General features: G+C 38.4%; 1 protein-coding gene across 1 annotated transcript; it reads left to right on the plus strand.

Annotated features, from left to right (window-relative positions):
* Nucleotides 1–4: 4 nt before the first annotated feature.
* Nucleotides 5–8,805, plus strand: LOC136267307 (BRCA1-associated protein-like). The gene is made up of 17 exons (XM_066062401.1): nt 5–183; nt 244–318; nt 377–485; nt 677–775; nt 2,256–2,334; nt 2,714–2,833; nt 3,323–3,477; nt 3,793–3,936; nt 4,058–4,128; nt 4,185–4,258; nt 4,306–4,344; nt 4,399–4,488; nt 4,667–4,780; nt 6,845–6,895; nt 6,942–7,037; nt 8,389–8,475; nt 8,534–8,805. Exons 1-17 carry the CDS (start codon nt 48–50, stop codon nt 8,654–8,656), a joined length of 1,662 nt encoding a protein of 553 aa, XP_065918473.1. The 5' UTR covers nt 5–47; the 3' UTR covers nt 8,657–8,805.
* Nucleotides 8,806–21,458: the final 12,653 nt, after the last annotated feature.

The following is a 21,458-nucleotide window of genomic DNA, read 5'->3' on the forward strand; positions in this document are numbered from 1 at the left end:
ATTTTGTAAATCACGTGAAACCACGACGGGCGTTATTTAGAGTAGAGATGCTACCTAGTGGTTCTGCGTCAAAGCGTAAACTTCGATTAGTAATTCGAATTAGATTAGAAATTCACGAAAGCTGCTTTCCACTTCGTGATAAAACGGTATTCACTGAAATGGCGACTGCACCCGTTGAAGAAGGTGATTTACTGACTTGTATTTCGCTTCTGTCACGGTATATGTGTGTTTTGTACGATGTAGGCACTGAACTCGAGGCTGCTGCTAGCCCAAGTCTGGGTAAACGTGTCTTCGGTGACCTGCGAGTTGAAACGTATGGTGAGCAAGTGCATAGCAGTGTTTCTTTTGTGTACTTTGACCTTTTGTTGCTTCAAAGGCAAAATCAGTGGTGCTGAAATGTTGGTGGCAGCTGATTCCTTGCCATTCACATGTGGTAATCCTTCAACAGAACTAGCAAAGGGACTCATCCATATCTACAAGGATAGGTACGTAAAGTGTGTCATTGTACATCTGGAAACAATCTTTTATGTGATCTTTAGCAGTTGATGAAATCAACCTTTTGTTAATAGGCACATCAACAATGAATTGTATGTAATTTTGTTTAGTTCACAATATAATGTGGAAGTGTGTATATCAGATTTACAGTTTATCATAGCATGATGTCAATTCACTGCAGGTCTGCAGCATCCAGTCCTCCTCAGCCAATGTTGTGTATGCTGGCTATACCATCTTCATTACGTTGTGCTGACTTGCTTAACTTTGTAGCTCCAACAAAGTAAGTACTGTTTATTGTCTAGTACATTAGAGAACTTCATAATTTTATATAGAATTTTTTTGGCATAGATATTGTTGGTTAAGATTTGGGACTTTCCTGGTTATCAGGGTATATCCTGGGTATATATAATTTTATATTAATTGTGTGTAGTTTGATTTCATTTAACTGTTCCAGAAAATTGCATAGAAATACCTGTATAGCTCGCACCATTAACTAGGGCATGTATGTTGCATGCATTTAATTTGTTTGCAATATGGTAGGTGCAAACAATTAGGGCTGTGCGATAATGAAAGTACCTATATCTCAATAATGAAGACCAATTTTATCTCGATAAGGAGTGAGGCTGCACAAAACAATATAACTACGCTTTCATACATTAGTATAAAGACCATCTAAGGATAGTTTAGCAAGGAGCTGTACATTAAAAGTAATTTAAAACAGTTTATAAATTGAGTTGGCAGGAGAGTAGAAACAATTCCATAAATATATCATCTGAGAATTTACAAAAACTTATAGAAGTTTACTATTATCTCGATAGTAAGAAACTGTTATCTTTATCACGATAATAGAAAATTATCTCGATAGGCATTTTATCTAAATTATCTCCCAGCCCTACAAACAATGTTTTGTTATTTGAAACACTTTCATACTGGTATGCAAGCTGAGTGATTATTGGATGGAAACTATACCTCAGTGGATTTACCAATTCATCGTGAATACTCTGAGCCAAATCCCAACACTGTAGACCAAGTGATGGTTTATGTGTCTATAGTTTATTTTCAGTATTGTCACTGGAAAAATCGGTTTCTTTGTTGTCTAGCATTGTAATTCTCATCAGAGTACGTTGAAACTTTGGTACTATATACATACCAATATCAAGTGGAAAGTGGGACAATGGGTGTGGTGGAGTGGGGAGTAGGGTTGGGCGATATTGAATTTTGTGACAAGCGATTATTGCATGAGTCATTAATGTGATTATTGCAATACTGCATGTGAAAATTGAAACACAACCACATAGTTTGAAAAGTCCACATGACTGCTTGTTTTCACTGAGAATTAGTTTACAAACACAACTTTTACTAACAAGTTAACCAATTGACATAGTTAGCAATGATATGCACGAACTGTATAAAATATGAGGTCCAGAAGAGACAAAATTATATGACAAATGCGATAATTATTGCAAAATGCGATAAATATTGCCTATGTGATAATATTGCGAAGGCAAAATTTATACATGCGATAATGGTATTGTGAGCGCTTGCTTATGCGATATTGGCGATTTATTGAAATATTGCCCAACCCTAGTGGGGAGGGTGGTTATCCATCCATTGGACATTGTGGATGATACTGGGGCACTAAATGATGGTGAAAACTACTGAGACAATCACATATACATTAAAGTGACTTACACCGTACACTCTGCACAGGATAAATGACACACTCATGTATAATATTTTTATCTTGTGTTCCATTACAGCCAGTGTATTCAGAGAATAAGGATCTTACGTGATTCTTCATCCACTCATTACATGGCACTGTTGTATTTTGAATCATTAGTAAGTGATACTGTATTTTGTATCCTTTTTACTGGCTGAATATTTCTTTAATTGTATTTAATGGCTGTTGTTGACATAATATTTGCAATTACAATTGCCAGTCTTAAAGACTGCAAAAGGATTATTAACCTTTTCATTAGTGGGAGCAATAAATAATATAGAAGCGTATAGTAATAACTCTTCTCCGTTGTTGATATAGTATGCCTTGCACTAGAATTTTAAACTACTACAAAACCGAAGTGTTGAAGTAGTGCCCTAGCTTCTCAACCTTTAGTTTGATTCTGGTGTTTGCTTGAGGGCTGAATTTTTAACAATGCTGAATTACAATAATGTAGTTAATGTTAGTGTAAATAATAACTTTTTTTCTCATTTTTGTTAGGCTTCAGCTACTGATTTCTACAAGACATTTCATGGAACTCCATTCAGTTCACTGGAAAAACAGCGATGTTGTGTGTTGGTACATGTGTCCAAAGTAGAGACACTTTCTTCATCATCCAAAGTAAGCGAGATTGACATCATTGCACTGATGATTAAAATATGGTGGGGATTCCTAATTGTTTGTACTAATAAACTATACATTACCTACCAATATTGTGGTATGCTATAGAGAGTTTTTTCCTGAAGTAGTTGTAGTGTGTCCTGTGATGCTGTTAACATCTGTCTATAGTACAGTGTATGTACACGTTGAGCAGAACCCTCAAAAACATTTGATAACTCAAGAAAGGAATTACACAAGTTCTTGAAATTTGGCTGCTTTTAAAAAAATTTCATTCAATTTTGTCTGGCATAATATTTATGGCAGCCAATCATATGGTTGGCTGAAATGTTATTTCTCTTGAGAAAAAAATGTTTTTCTTTTAGCTGTTTTCTCAGGGTTCAGCTCAAACGTGTACTGTACTATAACTATACACTATAGTTGTCATGTTAATGAAAGTGTCACCCTAAGTAATGGTGGTATAGTTTTACTACTCTGTTTTATTTTCCATAGGGTAATGTGTTCCCTCCCAATGGCTGTACAGAGTTACCAAGTTGTCCGGTATGTCTGGAGAAGATGGATGAGAGTATAATCACCACCACTATACTAACTGCTCTCTGTAATCATTCCTTCCATGCTGAGTGCCTCACACGATGGGAAGATAACACGTTAGTTGGGCCAGTTACCCTGTGTAACATTTTCTAATGATGCTGAATAATTTTATTTTCTTATTTAATTGTGAGTCATCTCTTTAATGATAGCCCAAGTTTTATAGGAGGATTGCTATAGTGAGAGATGATTGATTGTTGTATAGTGGCTAAATGGGTTGTGTTGGCTTCTAAACTGGTAATAAGGTAACAGTTTCTAAGGGACTTCCCACCGAGCTATGTTGTAATACTGGTCATCATTCATCTCTTTTTTCACTACTTTTTATTGCATAGATCCCTACTTCATTTTTAAATTAACATTAATGTCTTCCACAGTTGTCCAGTGTGTAGATATGTACAGACTCCAGAGCTAGTGGAGGACAATAGTTGTGCTGAGTGTGGGGAGACTGAGCACTTGTGGATATGTGTAGTGTGTGGTCATGTTGGCTGTGGTAGGTATACTGGGGGACATGCTCACAAGTGAGTAGTGTAGTGTGTGCATGTGTCTGTGTGTACTGTGTACTGTAGTGTAGTGTGTGCATGTATGATATACTTGTGCACTCAACACAAGCGTGTGTACTACTTACATATTTTTTTATAGCCATTTCCTACAAACACATCACACATACACTATGGAATTAGGCAGTCAAAGAGTGTGGGATTATGCTGGAGGTATATCACCATGGTGATACCTATGATGGTATATAATTGTTCTTACTGTTATTTAGACAATTACGTCCATCGATTGGTTCATAACAAAACTGATGGGAAACTAGTTGAAGTTCCGGGAACCAGTGATGATGTGAGTTTGTGTGTGGTCCTACATGTTATTGGGATTCACATGTACAGATAGCAGACACCGAAAAATTGGACTCCTTACAATTAGAGGTATTACTGTGTGTTGCAGCATGTACATTCTATATGTTGTGCTGATTGCCACAGTACACCTACCTATTAACAAGTCAGCTGGAGTCACAGAGACACTACTTTGAAGGAAAGGTTGCACAAATAGAGACAGCAGCTCAAGAACAGGTACTGTATATAAGTATGTTGGTAACTGATGTGAATGATATTAGCCAGCTAAATACTCTGTCTGTTCAGAAAGTGTTCACTTTACTGTACTTAGTTGCTAAGGGAACAGTTATGATTATATTCAGTGTAGTTCATGAAGCAGAAGCCTGAAGGACCACTTTTTTATATTTCCTCACAGTTATCCCTGGTAGAGGAGAGATTAAAGACAACAGTGTTGGAGTGTGAGAGACTGCAATCAGTAGCTACTGAGCTACAGTCAGACAAGAAAGCAGTTGAGAAAAAGAATCAACAGGTATTATACTGGGATATGGGACAGTAGGACTTTGACTATCCAAAATTATTTGTCATCGTATTCTAATAGCTTATATGCAGTGGAATCTCAGATATCACTGAATTTAAGCTGTATTGAGTGTTTTAGTTGTTCTGTATGTTGTTCTTTTTAGTCATGCTTAGTACAGTATAGCCATTGTTTATCACTTGCAGTTGTATGCCCTGTCAGCCCTGTTGTAAGACAAAGCTACCATATGTTGTGTGTTGCTTTTGGCAACATCATGATCACATGTTATTGCATGTGTTGTGCATGTGATCACATAAGAGAGCAATAGTGTTCTTCCTGATGAAATCTGTTATATTTTGAAGCCTTTACTGTTTTCTCTCTTTTCTCACTAGTATTTCAGTACTTGTGGTGCATATTAGACAGTCTACGTATGCTCGCATGCACACATATTATATATGCTCAACTTTGCATACTCACATTTACTGTAGGCCAAGTTAGGCCATACCAAATTGTTCACAAATGCAATAGGTAAAGTTTTTTACCTATCAAAAGGTGTGCTAAGATGGTTGTAGGCCCCTGCACACTGTGCAAGTGAGCAGTCAGTAGGTATAGCAACAAAGGGACCTGGGAAAAGGAGCCTTAATTGCACTTGTAACATTTTGATATATCTAATAGAGCAGTCATGTACTCTAATAGAACAGTCTGGGTGTACACATCCATTTTCAATCTTCCTGGTCACTACTGGAGAGTAAAATTTATGAAATAGAGGACTACTTTGGCATGGCCTTATACAATTTTTGCCTTGCACTTACGTAGTTCTGTGTAAGTATATTACTTTTAGTGTTGCACCGATATCCAAGTTAGCCGATTATTCCGATAACTGATATTAAGCAACCGATACCGATAACTAATCCAATATACTGTACACTAATAACACTAACACTCATCCTCATCATTATTAAATGACTCATATATTAGTGACATAAGCGTTGATATACAGCTCATTCTAGGCTAAAATGTAAAGTTAGAGGTTACCACAAGTTATGGTAAACAGGTTTTAAGTACATTTTTACTACTGCTATACAGTTGAGACAAATGGCTGGTACTACATATTATGGTTAAAGCACTGCCGCCTGTGTGTATGGAAAATACAGCATGAGGGGGGTGTCTCGAGGCAAATACAGCACTCGGCTTTGCCTCGTGCTGTATTAGCCTCTTGACACGCCCCCTCATGCTGTATTTTTCATACACACAAGCATAGGCGGTGCTTTAACTGTTATATTGTACTTCCTGGTCGTCCGGCTTGGAGCGATTTTCTCTAGTACTCAAACCGCTGCGATTTTCGGTGATCAGGATATCAGTAAGTGTTTAACTAATCTATTTCTAGTCGTAGAACGAACTAATAAGATTAGTTTGGCTAGTTTTAGCGATTTACAATGTCACGCACGTGATCAATCGTGCTGTCTTAGTGGAGTCGTGTTTTAAAAGCTTAGTGATCAGACGATCAGTAAGTGTTTATACAATCTATTCCTAGCCGTAGAACGAACTTGTAGGATTAGTTTGGCTGGTTTTAGCGATTTACAGTGTGTTGTTTACGTAACATTCCTTAAATAAATTATCCACATAACTGTACTTGTATTTGCCCAAGTGTGCTGTATTTGCCCAATTAGCTGCATAACTGTACTGTATGACTCATACAGTACAGTTATGCAGTTGATTAGTACTGTATGGACAATACGATTTGTGGAATCGCTTTGATCCTCCCACGCAAAGTACAATATGGGAACCTAAAACCTTGGTTTGCTGTTGGGCATGGCCTAAAACCTGACAGTTTATTATGTGCATGGCTTGTAGTCACTGCTAAACCATCAACACATGACTTAATTAAATGCCAAATAACTTATGTCTAGCCTCCCCCACATCATTATACTACACAGAGCAGTGGAGATTAATATCGGCTTTGATTAATCAAAACCGATTAATCAGCTAGTAGCCAATATCAGCCAATAGTGATTATTGAACCGATTACCAGTGTAACACTAGTTACTTTTTAGCTGTTTCCATTGTTTCTTCACACAGTTACAGACTAGGATGCACACGCTGGAGACTGAGTTGAAGGAGGAGATTGAGGTGAGCACTGGAGGACTTGTACCTGTGTTAGGTGATTTGTCACCAGCTCAACAAGTGTATGTCTGACAATCAGCGACTCTGGAGGGACAGGATAGATATGATGGAGAAGAAAATGGACCTGACCATTAAACAAAAAGAACTGGTATGTTAAGTCTGTCTGTATCTGTCAAACTAGTTTCTTAGGCGTCCCAAAAATAGTGTCTGGTCTATTTAGTATTAAAGACTTGTGCATAGGAATGTACAATAATGTTGTGGCTTGCACAAAACGGTTACATATTAACCATAATAAGATCGCAAGAGTATTGAAGAACAGTGATACTTTATAGTGATGTCACTGACTCATAACTGACTCACTGTCTATGAGTGATTGATGTTAGACTGAGGTTTTGGCTGTGGAGATGAAATCTCTACTTTCCCTGGGAAAAGCGTCTATATTCTAAAAAAATCGACCCTTGTTTACTTACGCAAATGCAAAACAAATTTGCACAACTTCTGTTTCAATACCTACTCACATCATGTGTCATCTGCTACAGTATGATAATACTGCAATTTCATTGGACGTACCAGTTTTCAGTAATGGGAGCAGTCCTGAATGCCAGATAGACCAGACCCCTTTTTTGAGTGGGGGATGCTTATAAGCACCTAAAACAAGGGTTGGCTGTGCCAGACTAGTGTCACATGTGGTTATCCATTGATACAACGTGAGCACTTTTCAGGGGATTTTTATATCTGTCATTGAGTTGGCTAAGTGGTGAAGGGCTTGTTGTTTGCTTGTAAAACACTGGCCCTTCTGCAGTTATTGCGTCATATGTGACTCTCTTAGCAAAAACCTGACTTGTTTGCACAACTTCCAATTTTTTCCCAGCATTATCTGCAGTGTCTGAAGAATGGATCACCAAAGTTTCAACTTTCTGTGATGAATAGTTTGGAATTGTAGCACTAGACAGAAGGAACAGCAAGACAATCAATTTGTACAGCAACTGTACTGAAAATGTACTACAGGCGCTTACATTTGCAGCCATAACTTTTGTTTGCTTTAGTCTACAACATTGAAATTCAGCTAAAAATGTTCACCATGGATTTGCAAATCAACCAAGGTATCAAGGTATCAAGGTATAGTGTTAGCCCTGTAGTCACTTACACATAAATTATCGGTATGAAGGTGGTTTAGTTGAAGAAATGACAGCAATCTTGTTTACATTTACCACATCGTAAACAAATGCACGCGACACGCGTACTGTTAGGGCTACAGTAACAAAGCAGATTTTTCGAGCTCTCCATGAGCAGGTGAATTATAAGAGATGGTGTATAGTTTTAATCGCTTTGAGTCTTCCTTCTCTGAGTAATGGCCTGATAAAAACTATTTTTCTTTGTAGCTTGTGTGCAGTTTTACGATTTTTTAAATTTCGTTTTTCTCTTGTGTGAACAAGTCGGGCTTTTGTTGAGATGGTCACATATATTAGTGTACTCACCCTGTATTATTGTGCTTCCAGGAAGTCAAAGAGCTACAAGATCAAGTAAGAGATGTCATGTTCTATTTGGATGCTCAGAAGAAGGTCGATGGTAGTGAGGAAAAACAGGTATGTGCTAGTTGTTTTCTTGGAGGCGTGGCTGTAATTTTGATGGGTGTGGCTCCAGGAGCTGCAGGAAGGACATGTGATCATCAGCCAGCAGAATAACCCAGGAATGGCCACTGCAGGAGCTGTGAGCAGTACGAACACAACTGGTTCAGGGAAGAAACCTAGGAAGAAACGAAAATGAACATTGGTTGAATTTGTAACAGGTCAATTTCTCCGGATGCCTTCTACTCAGCTACATCAACTAGTCTTGTCCACATATACATGATTTAGTGCATTAATTTCACTGCTTGTAATTATTTTTGTTGATCAATGAGTTTATTTGTGACCATGGGCATGGATAATGGAAAGGGTTTGAACTTTGAAGGTGTCGGCTTGATGAGTCTGGTAGCTGTTTAATAAAGCGTTTGCTGGTTATAACGAAAATGTCTGATGTACTGGTTTTGCGTAGTTAACTAAAAAATTGATAGCATGACGTAGCTGTGTGGGCAAGGCTAATTGCACAGGCGGACAAAGTGCAAATGGCAGCCGAAACGGATGAAGCTCGTGAAAATGGACCGGAGTTGTTGAACTCGACTAAAGATGGATTTAAAGAAGGTAGCTATACTGGTGTAACGCTCATGTTTCGACATCTCTTCACTGTTTATTTCGCAAAGTGGCAGTCTCGCTTTATATAATAATCAACAAATGCTAGCTAGCTTCAAGACACTAAGGGCTTTGATTTTGAGTTCTGTGTAAAGGTGACACTGAATTTTATGGTACTGTAAATATGGGGTGTGACCTTGCCAGAGGAGGGCGGAAGCGTTTTAGGCGCCACTTAAAAATATTACAGTAATTGCATAGTTATTATTTTTGTAGTGGTGTTTGTCTTGTTCTTTTTCGTTAGTTTGTTTGTTTGTTTGTCTTTTTACTGTTGTTTTTGTCTTTTCTTGCCATGCCCACAATGGTTCCATACTTGTTTCTGTTTGTGGTCGCATGTTGACCGAGGACCCACATGCATTTAATCTCTTTACTTGTACATACTTTCATCAATAATGATGGTTCTTCTTTTATTTTGGAATATCACGTGAGCACCAAACATAACCAGCAAATGATGGGGATCACTGGGGATCATTACAGCAGTTTGTGTGAGCCTTGCAAAAAAAAACTTGAACTCAGATTTAACCCACTAACAGCCACTGCTGCCATATGGTGGCATGGCATCATAACTAACTCATAGAATAAGCTATAACTTGTAAAACGCATTTCATATACTGAAACGGACACGCCCATAGAGGGGTCCCGTTTCTGGGATAACCGGATCCTTCCTGGACTAGTGCGCATTTGTTATGTAACAGCGTAAAGTGTAACCTTTTATAATAGGCGAATTAAATAGTTCTTCAAATTGAATGCAAGTAGCTGATAACAAAGAAAGTGTATACATCGATGGAGACAGGTAAAGTTGACAGTCAGCTGTTTTATCCCAGATGTGGCATGGTGGACACGAGTGCAGATACGCATGTGCAACAGCGGAAATAGGACAAATCACGAAGAAACCAGTTGTGGAATGGACCACACTGTAAGTAAACTGTTCTTTGGAGTGTAATACACCTTTGTAAATAGCTAGCTAGTTGGGATTCCGTTGTTTGTTCGCGCTGGTTTTTACCGAAGTGTAGACTTCGTTGTTTGATAACTTCGTTGCGGTTACTGTTATGTAAACAAAAACAACACGGTCAACCTCCTTAGTTTATAGCAAGTATTTAGATATATGGTTACTAAGTAGTTCTGTGTACTGGACGGTTAGTATGATGCGATTCGGCAATTCGGCCAGTGGTCCCAGAGAATTTGGCCATCAATAGGTTAAATTATACATGCATGTGCATTTTTATTACACACTGCCAGTGATATAGCTAGCCACTTTGATTTGATATGGCATATAGCTGGGAAAGAAAACGAAGTATTGTCTATAGTGATGATTTATGCTGGCAGATGGTTTGGCAAGGTACTTGGACATGGGTAGCTACCAAACAATTGCCCAAAATTTAAATGTAGATGCTTCCACTTGTGGAGAACAGCGAACTTGTTTAGAGATTCAGGGTCAGTGGATAACCAGTATGCAAAGAAGCTTAAAAATCAACTCCTGTGCTTGAATTCTATACATAGTAGACCCTCAGTTATTGACCCTCGTTTATCTGAAATTGGAAATTGGAAATGACTTCTAGTATTTTGAGTATAGGTTCTATAGAACTCTATATAAATGTATGGGCTTCAGTTTTCTGAACAATTCGCTTTCTTGAATACTTTTATCATTGCCTAAGGGCAAAGGGGTTCAGATAACTGAGGGTTCATTCTACTTCACACTATACTCAGTAACCCAGGAATATATTTAATAGAGATTCAAGCAGAGCTTCTTGCCATCACAGGAGCTGAGGTTTTATCTTCATCTATCTGCCATTTCCTCAAGGGAAGGAATTTTAAGTTGTCAGAAACTAAGGATGGTAGCTACTCAACGAGATGATGATTTAAGGGCTCAATTTGCATGTGATATTACCAGTTATGAGCCTGAAATGCTGGTGTTCTCAGGTTGTGACAGGAGAAATAGCTTAAGAGAGTATCGATATAGTTTACATGGAAAACCTGCTATGTCCAAGAAACTACTTGGAGAGCGTAGCTTTTAAGTCAGTCAATGGCATACTTGATCTCAAGGTTGTGTCTGGTAATGTGAATGGAGACATTTACACTGATTTTGTTGAAGAGGTCTCATTTGATGCCAATTGATGGTAGGAATCCACACAGTGTTGTCATTCGACAACTGTGCATTTTACCACTGTGAAGAAGCTGTGCAGATGATTCAAGAAGTGGGGGCAATAGTGTATTTCCTCCCCCCGTATTTGCCTGATTTCAATCTGATAGAAGAGCCTTTTCTAAAGTCAAGAGTGAAATGAAAACAATGGAGAAGCTAGCACAAGTTATTGACATACAAACTATAGTACTGGCAGCATTTTCAAACCATATCTATAGATTACTGTCACCAATATGGATTAAAGATAGTGTGATTTTTTATTGACTTATTATAACAAGTGTATACACACATGTGAATTCTTATAGAAAGCACATACTCACCCTCATGATGATAATTACAACAGGTGTATACACATGACAAGTCTTACAGCAAGCATTTACATATATATGATAATTCTTGTCCTAAATGCAAACAAAATTAATCACAAAAGCTGATTAGCACACAATCCAGTTGTTCTATTGTATATTTCTACGAGCATCTAGTATCACTTGCTTCTGCTCTAGAAACTCACTTTCTGACAATACCCCATCATCCATAAGTTGTTGTAAATATGGTGTACTTAATATGCTCAAGATGCTTCGTACGCAATTTTGCAGCTTTACAGGGTGACAATGTTGTACTAGAAGGTTGACTACCAAGTACGGACTGGCAATGAAGAAAACACCTTTGCAAATACAACTGCAGCACCAGTAAGTGCTTCTGTCAACGACTCTTGCCCCTTCTTTTTAACATGGCCAATTATCATGGGCATCTGCGCTGGATCATTTAAGCTTTCATGCAGTACGTTTGCAATCACAGTCGTAGTTGAGGTCCTGAATAGTTCTCTTCATACTGTTGTTTTAGGTCTTTAAATGCTTCATTGACTTTCGCCTCCTTTTCATACCTTTTCGTAGATTTTTCTTTTCAGGTGACCAATTACGATCACTCGAATCATGACTGGATGCACGGTTTTCACAGTGAGAATCAGACTGTTGTGCATTGCACCACAGATACACATCACCACTTGTAAACTTTTCATTCATCACTTTCAAATCCTGATCATAGGTAAGCCATCTCTTTGAATGATTCCGTCCCTTAAAATATCCAGCATCATAGTTAGGTGGAAGATCAGTACTCAACTCAGTACATAAGATATGGTGTAATTATTGTTATTGAAATTGAACTGGTCTGTGTAGCAATGTAAATCCCTGACACACCGAGGCGTTCTTGTAGAGCCATTCAAAATCTTCATGTGGTAGTGATTTTCTGGGACTGGCTGGGATAGTTCCTTCAAGCAAAACATGATGAATATTTCTCACCTTCAGTTGTGCCTATAGTATACTTGTGCAAACAATATTTTATTCTTTACATACTAAGATTAAGCTTACCGGATGTGAAGAGAGCTGTTGACTTCCATGAGGTACAACAGCAACAGACACCTCTGTACCTGCCACATTCAACACAGGCACTCCTGCCATATTAGAATACTGGTTACACATGCGCTGCTTGGTTTGGTATTTTTTACAAGGCTCATGTAAACCACTGTAACTTTTTTAATTACACTTCTTGTGAGGATACATCATCTGTTTTACAAAAGTGCTTAGTTTTCTATGCAAAAACTGATGAAACACTGTCGTGCATACAGTAGTGATTCTTGCATTAGATAAGGATGTATATTCTTAAAAAAACAACGATGTTAAACTTTGTTACATAATCCACACATTTTAGTTCATTCCAAACCAAGGGTTTTGCGTAATTCATTTTTGCTTATCAATTTTTAATTATAAGTGCCCCTCGAAAAAGGGGCACTTATAATTGAAAATCGATAAATGCCGCCCTGAGAAAATAAGGTCTGGCCACACAAGACTAGGGTATGACCTTACTCGATCAAATCACTGGTAGTCTGGTGACACCCCCCCTTTGCAAAAACAGGAAGTGTTTGCAATCAAGATTGTATTGTTGGTAATTACTAAATTTTTGGATGTTTGTTTTGCAGTTTACATAGATACTATAGAATTACCAAGAGATTATGTAATATGTAGAAGACTTTGTCATAAAGTTTTGTGACGATGCGATATGATTAAGGTTGCTTGTAGTCGCCAATAGAGTATTCTATAAAAGAGCAAAAGATGGAGCTAGTAAAGGGCCTTGTAGTAGTCAGAACTGATGTACTCATGATGCTGGATTCTTTGGTTTTGTTAGTGAGTATTTGTCAACTTTGTATGGTTGTTATACATGCCATTTTTGATGCCATTATTTTAACTATAATGCTACAATGACTGCTGTAGAAATATTCAGTATTCCTTCTTCAATAAAAAGCCAACACTTTACATCATTGCAACAATAGTTATATGTATTAATATTTGCATGAATGCTCTATTAGAGTATACTTTTTGATCGGTACCATTCAAATCTAAAAATTGAGGCGAATCTTTTGATCTGGGATTGGTGGTGATTCGTTAAACTATGGGAAATATCCTTTAAACCACCATAGCTACCCAAGGAAGACACGAATGTGTCCAAAACTTTCCAGAGACCCTTATCGTGTTACCAGCCTTCCCCATCCCAGCATACACTAGACGTTTCTCTCTCCCTGCGGATGACAGAGCAAGAAATGGAAAATCGAGGCCATAAAATTTTTAAACAAAAGCTCCTTCCTGGTTTTTGCCTCGATTAGCTTCAAACTCGCTAGACCAACTACCCATCCAAATCAATGTGTCATAAGGTGGTTTTCGTGTCTGTCATTACGTATTAACCTTGGTTGCGAGATACTTATCACTGTCAATGGCCATTATAAGTTTACGATACGTGTATACGGTGTTCCGGTATGCACGTGTTACCAATAGAAATCAGATGATGTCATGGTTTAACTATCTAAAAGCTTACAATGATAGGATCAATCACTTTTTCATGATTTAACCAATCACATCAGCGAATTTGATCATGTGATCTGGTGTTAACTAGAGTGTACGCTATCATCCGGCAAACACAGCCACCAGTATAAAAGGTCGTAGTGGGCGTGGCCAGTCTATGACTACTTGACAGAGACTACACAAGAAAGGCTCACCGGGAATACACATTCTGCTCCCTGCTGTGCTCATTACAAGGATAGACGTCCTGAGGCCTACACCGCTGTGTACTAGACGAAGTATAGCTACTGTGACACGAAGACAAGCAGGTCAGGGACACCTAAAACGGAGGATTACCAGCACACCACTGCAAGGGAGAAAGAAACAGTCAATAAAGGAGAGTTTCGTAGTGGGTGTGGCAAGTCTATGAGTGATGATTATTTCTATCAGGCTACTTGACAGAGACTACACAAGAAAGACTCGCCGGAAATACACACTGCACCCTGCTGCACTGTCCACTACAAGGATAGACGTCTTGAGGCCTATCCCACTGTGTGTTAGACAAAGTATAGCTACTACAACAAGAAGACAAGCAGGTCAGGGACTATAGACAGACCTAAAATGGAGGATTACTAGCAACACCACTGCAAGGGAGAAGGAAACAGTCAACAAAGGATAGTTGCGTAGTGGGTGTGGCAAGTTAACGTACGATGATCACTCCGACCAGGCTGCTTACAATGACACACTCTGCACCCTGCAGAATGACACCTTTGTGAACGAGGAAGAATGGAAAATTACGTTCAACTACTCTAACATACATCTACCTTACCAGGTGATGAATTGTGGGGACAAGATCATTTATTATCTTTAAAAAATTGAGTTGCTATTACAGTCTTCAATGCGTAGGAAGAAACAGACACATTTTCACTTCTTGGTAACTCTATAAAGACAGCTGAAACTTCCAGAAGCTCTATTACTTTATATACCCTAATAGAACATACATTGCGATATCTACCCTAATAGAACACACACGACCTCTAATTGAGCAACCACTCTTTGTATGAAGGATTCACCTGGGCTATGCTGATACCTGAATTATGAAAGCAAATAAAATACAACTCTTCTCTATCCAAATGCACATGCTGGTGTTGACCTTGCTCAGTACAGCCAATTAACTTGAATACCTTGATCATTAGTAATGTTCAGATTAACACAATAGCACATAACAATTGTCTTGGTATCAAGCGTATTTTGCACGGGTACACTTAGTTCATACTAATATGCTAAAATTACTGTTTTATACACTATTATTACTATCAGTTTGTACTATACAGTTTAGTGGGTAGAGGGAGAAGAGCATTCATGGTCATTTCCCTGGGCTGTAAAAATGTTTTATCACCTAGCAACCAAGTGGTAGTTATTATTAGTAGAATAAACAAACCACCTAACAGGTAAACAGCAACCTTTAGGCTCCCTCTTTGTGCTTAAACTTCATTATTGTCAATAGACTACAAGTCACATGACTGATTTGGGCTGTCCGAACAAAGGGAGGCTCAATGTAGTGATACGATATGTGGTGGGTATGCAGCAGTATGCTTGTCAGGCTGGAGCAGCTCCATGTTCTAATCCAGTTTGAAAAGCACACAGAGATACCTCATGCTGATTTATATCCTGAAAAACTTCCCACATCTATACGCAGGCACTGTCAGTTAACTAGATATACATCTTATGTTTAATGGTTGAATCTTTTAAAATGTTTATTGTTTCAAGGGAGTAGCTAGCTTTTAGTCTTCACAATTTAGCTAGTTTATTTTATTTACCCAGTTATAATCCACTCAAAAACAACCAAGCTGTAAAAAAAGAGTGCGGCCCTCAAAAGCCTGGGTGAAAAAGTTGTGAAGTCAAAGGTGGCGGCCAAGAAATGGCTGCAATGATGTTAATGCTAATAAATTTTAACAATGCACACAGCCATTATTAAAATTTTTTAGCATTAACATTATTGCAGCCATTTCTTGGTCACCACCTTTGATTTCACAACATTTTTCACCCAGGCTTTTGAGGGCCGCACTCTTTTTTTTACAGCTTGGCTGGATTTCACTTCTTTTTGTATTTTCAATAACCAAATCCTGCACCTTTTTACTGGGATATGATTTCCAGACTGTTGTATCACAAGTTTTGCTAGCATATAGCATTTATTATGATGATTATGATGATGATGATTGGCATGAGTCGGTCATATTGGTCTGCTCGCAGACCGCCTGGGGGAAAAACTAAATTAATACTACAAATATACCACTGATCGATACGAAAATGGCTCTGATATGATGAAATAGCTACTAGATTGAGCCTCAAAGTGTTGCAACAATAGTGTGGTGCTAATGCTCTAATAGAGCGCACATTTTTGCTTTCACTGAAATCATCCGATAGAACACACATAGAATGTTCTAGAACCATCTAGATTTTCTATTGGTAGATCAGTTTTACTTATTAAGCTAGAGTTTTCATTTATAAGGTAGAAATTAAGTGGAGTGATCAGCCGAGATAGCAGTGGTTCAGTGATTAAGGATGCGGGTGTTAGGTATGGAGGTCCTTGGTTCGAACTCTGGTCATGATGAAGTTCATTTTTTTCGACATTTTTATGCACCTTTTTTGCCCCCCAGTGACTGCTCTATTAGAGTATCTCGATCCCGCAACTTTACACTTGCTTGGTTTTTGTTTTATAATTTTGTAGCTGTAAGTCTGTTGCTGTTATAACCACCAAAAGGTACTCCTATGATGATCAGCCTATGTACACACGAATTTTCAAGTTATTCCTCTACTTGGTTTACCCTGTAGCCGTGACTAAAGTTTCATCTTTTTTTTACATGAATAAACGCTCATAACTTCTTGGATATTTATCAGATTCGTAGCAAACTTGGTACACGATTGTACCTTTATACACTCTTTACTTGTGCCAAATATCGATACAATGTAGTTACAAGTTTGTGTTTTATAGCAATTTTTTGCAAAGTGTGCGAAAAGAAATTGAAGCCCCCGTAGCCCCCCTATGGCGAAGAAAAAAAAACGAAGAAATTAAAATGAAACTTTGGCCACTCATATCTCAGAAACGGCTAGGGAGATTTCCTTCAAATGTGGTATGTGGTGTGGCCTACCTGGCGGGCACCTCTGTAGTTAAACTAGTTCCAATCGGATAAGGGATCATGGAGCTACAAAGGTGTGAAAATCGTGTTTTCTTTCTTCCTGTAAGTATACTCACGGTGTGGTGCGCCGGCTTCTTGGGCCACACTTGATCTATCAAATTCACAGAGTTCCATGGTAGATAAGTTAACAAATACATTATTGATTGCTCTATTAGAGTATTTAATGCTGGGTATCTGCTCTATTAGAGTGTTTCGGGACTTAACAATGCTGCAAAGTTGTATCCCGTTTTCCTAGAATTCTACTTACCCCAAAGTTATGTATGACTCACTTGAACAGCATGATTAATCATGTGCATGACATTGTAATCTCTAAACTAGCCAAACTAATCCTACCAGTTTGTTCTACAGCTAGAAATAGATTATATGCACACTTACTGATAGTCTGATGACCAAAAATTGAAGTGTTTAGGTACTCGAGATAAACGCCCCAAGTAAGATGACCAGGAAGTACAATGCAACACTTAAAGCACTGTCTATGCTTGTGTGTATGAAAAGTACAGGGTTGTCTTGAGACTGATGTAACACTTAGTTCTGCCTCATGCTGTATTAGCCTCTTGACACTCTCTATAGTATATTTTCCATACGCACATGTGACAGTGCTTTAAATACTATAACATGTATAACAGAGAGCAGTACGGAAAATATAGCACAAGGGTGTGGAACAAATTTAGCAAAGCTGAGTGCTACAATTGGCTCGAAACACAGTGGAGTGCTGTATTTTGCATATTTCCATAGTGGCACATGTAGTGCTTTTACTGTTTTAATATATTAATCTGGAGTTGCAATCAGGAAAGGAGTAAATGATTACTGCATGACTTGGGATGCATGATGACAGTAAGAACTACTCGGGATCAGCAGTAGGTAAAGTTTTTACACAGTTCAAGATCCAAAATTCATTGGGACATGAGCATGAGGAGAACAACTAAGTAAGCTGGCTTTTCAGTTGAATAATGGACAGTTTGCACAGCTATTTAAGCAGCTGTCTAATCAATGAGCATGACTGTAGCCTATAATGCAGCAAGGTTGAAGACGTCAATTTCAAATGACGGGGTTTCACCACTTTCTAGAAACCGGTCAGCAATTAAAATTGAAAAATAGAAATTTGAAGCTAAAATGAGCGTGCTACTCTAGAAATCACTTGCAATTGTACGGTGTAAAGTAAATTCTAGTGGCCAAACCTTTTACTTTGTTGCAAAATCTTGCTTCTCCAGCACTTTTAGGTCTGTTAAGCAATTTTTTGGCAATTTTGACATTTGATAATGATTGGAAGTCGTGTTATGTCTTCTGTAAAGGCTTGGAACGGTAAGAAACAATGTAGTCAGCTAGCTATAGGCAGTAGTTAGGCATGATAACATGTGTCAGAGTGAAACCTTCTTTTCAAATGTCTGTTATATGTGAGAGTATCGTACTATAAGCCAATGTAGGATTTCCTACTCCAGGGTTTGGAAAGGAGAGGTGCACCAGTATCTTATAAATTTTTGATACTGAACTTTTTGGTATATGGATTAAAGCACTGGTTTACTGTATTCGAATATTCGCTCAGCTCTAACGAAATTAGTCGAATAATCAGTATAAGATTTCATTGCAAATCAGCAATTAAGGTGGCCACTACCAAGAAGCCTATACAAATAACCACAAACAGCTTTGTGGCTTTGTATGAATAACTTTACTAAGAAAGAGATGCTATATTTCTTTTTCTGAAAGGATTCTCACAGCGATACTGTGATAGAAAGTGATTGTAACGAAGTAGAAGTACCTGGAGTAAGCCACAAATCCGTACAAAGTCTTGTGCTTACGGCGGTTCACCGTGGAATTAGTACATCTTCACCAATTAGTGGCTGCCTAATTCTATTACTACTCTTCGTATTATCACCATAGTCCTTTCCTTTTTGTTACTTTCATTAGCATTGCCTTCTACTTCGTTAATTACTGACAGCTAATCACGTGTCACCATATAAATGATCACGTGCAAATAATCGTTTGTTAATTTTATTATTTGGCTACAAAGCAAACAAATATTAATCTGAATATTTGGCGAATCGTTTGAGCCTTAATATGGACGAATATCTAAGTTGTGGCAATACATTATTATGCACTCTCATATTATAATCTCTGACAAGATAAGTTATAAGGTGGTGATTTCGATGAGTAATTTGTCACCCTGAAATATAAGGGACCACTATATAAAAACTTGCATTTACAGCATCACACCATTGACTTATATATATCTGTATTGTATGCAATGACTGTTCTATTAGAGTATCTTGATCTTGTAAGTCTCATCTTCCTGCTTAACCGTACTTTTCCATTCATCAGTGATACCCCTGCCCCAGTGTCCACTAGAAATGATATTGCTAAGCCAGACACTGTATTGCTCAGGTAACCACTAGTAATTGTATTGATGGCTAAAGGTGGATGTTCATGATTGCGTATCCCAATGTTAACTTGTGGTTCAGCTTTATCCAATACACACCCTCTGGCAAGTGACTAGGTTGCTTACACTTTCTACATATGGCAATCCCAGGCTTATGTCTAACTTGCTGATGTTTCCTGTCATGGTTGCTGTTTCCCATGATCTTCACATTGGGAATGGGTCATGTAGTTTTCCAGATGCTATTTCGAGGTCAGCCAGCCTTCTCTGAAGTTGTTCTAGAGCCTCTGTTAAAGGTCTGCTATAGTAGTAAAATATAGTTTAGCTATTATCAATCCTTGCTACTAGTATGATAGGTTGGTGCATGTGGTTTAGTCAGATTGTTTTGTTTAGTAGATACGTTTACTACATTTTGGTATATTGTGGTTTGTCAGTTAAATCACATCATAATGTATCACACCAAGAAACTTCAGTATGTGTGGGATACTTACAAAAAGTGTCCATGTACAGCCAGTTTCAATTTTGTTTCAAGCCATACCAGCCATAACAACTTGAATTATTGTGAGAACTTGTTCTGTGATTGTGAAGAATGGTTGCCAACCCATAGCTGTAACCAACAGTACAGTGTTTGGAGCAAACTAAAGTTTGTCTCTTGGGTGTTTGAAGACATTAAGGGCATATTCTTCCTAACACAGCAGGTTGAAGTGGAGAACGGTTTTCACTGATGGCACCACTCTCACATGGCCACTCTTTCAGGTTATATTCACAAAGATATTGGCCTTGAGAAGCAAATCAGGTACATCTGACAATGGAACCATTGTTTATATCATAGTACTGCTAACCAAGCTTTGTAAACAAACTGAACTAAATAATGCAAACTATTACAGTACCAATTTCACTATTGTTTACCAGCAAAACTGTTCAGTAGCTAATCTTAGAAAGCTACGATGCTGTAAAGAAGAATTTGATATTGCCACCCGCACTGTACACTTCCATGTTTTATTAGCCTTTTCCCATTACAAAGTGTGTGAGTACTTCCGGTTCTTGGTCTGATGTCACAATGTGATGTGACTAGACTTTGTGGCTTAATATCAAGTTTCTATATGAATAGAATGATTATCACAATAACACGACAACAGTCAATGATACAATAGCAATAAGTTACAAGCAATAAAAGCAATTGAAAACATACTCACAGCCAATCACTGTGTGTGTGTGTGTGTGTGTGTGTGTGTGTGTGTGTGTGTGTGTGTGTGTGTGTGTGTGTGTGTGTGTGTGTGTGTGTGTGTGTGTGTGTGTGTGTGTGTGTGTGTGTGTGTGTGTGTGTGTGTGTGTGTGTGTGTGTGTGTGTGTGTGTGTGTGTGTGTGTGTGTGTGTGTGTGTGTGTGTGTGTGTGTGTGTGTGTGTGTGTGTGTGTGTGTGTGTGTGTGTGTGTGTGTGTGTGTGTGTGTGTGTGTGTGTGTGTGTGTGTGTGTGTGTGTGTGTGTGTGTGTGTGTGTGTGTGTGTGTGTGTGTGTGTGTGTGTGTGTGTGTGTGTGTGTGTGTGTGTGTGTGTGTGTGTGTGTGTGTGTGTGTGTGTGTGTGTGTGTGTGTGTGTGTGTGTGTGTGTGTGTGTGTGTGTGTGTGTGTGTGTGTGTGTGTGTGTGTGTGTGTGTGTGTGTGTGTGTGTGTGTGTGTGTGTGTGTGTGACCATGTCAACACCTCCTTGTGGTGGTTCCTGGGCAGCAATGTAAGTTGCTGGTGAACACCGACGACTGCCTTTTAGAACATGTGAAGTAGTTCAGTTCTTTAAGGTGGTTTACTTG

Source organism: Dysidea avara, chromosome 9 (assembly GCF_963678975.1).
Source record: "Dysidea avara chromosome 9, odDysAvar1.4, whole genome shotgun sequence".
NCBI lineage: Eukaryota > Metazoa > Porifera > Demospongiae > Dictyoceratida > Dysideidae > Dysidea > Dysidea avara.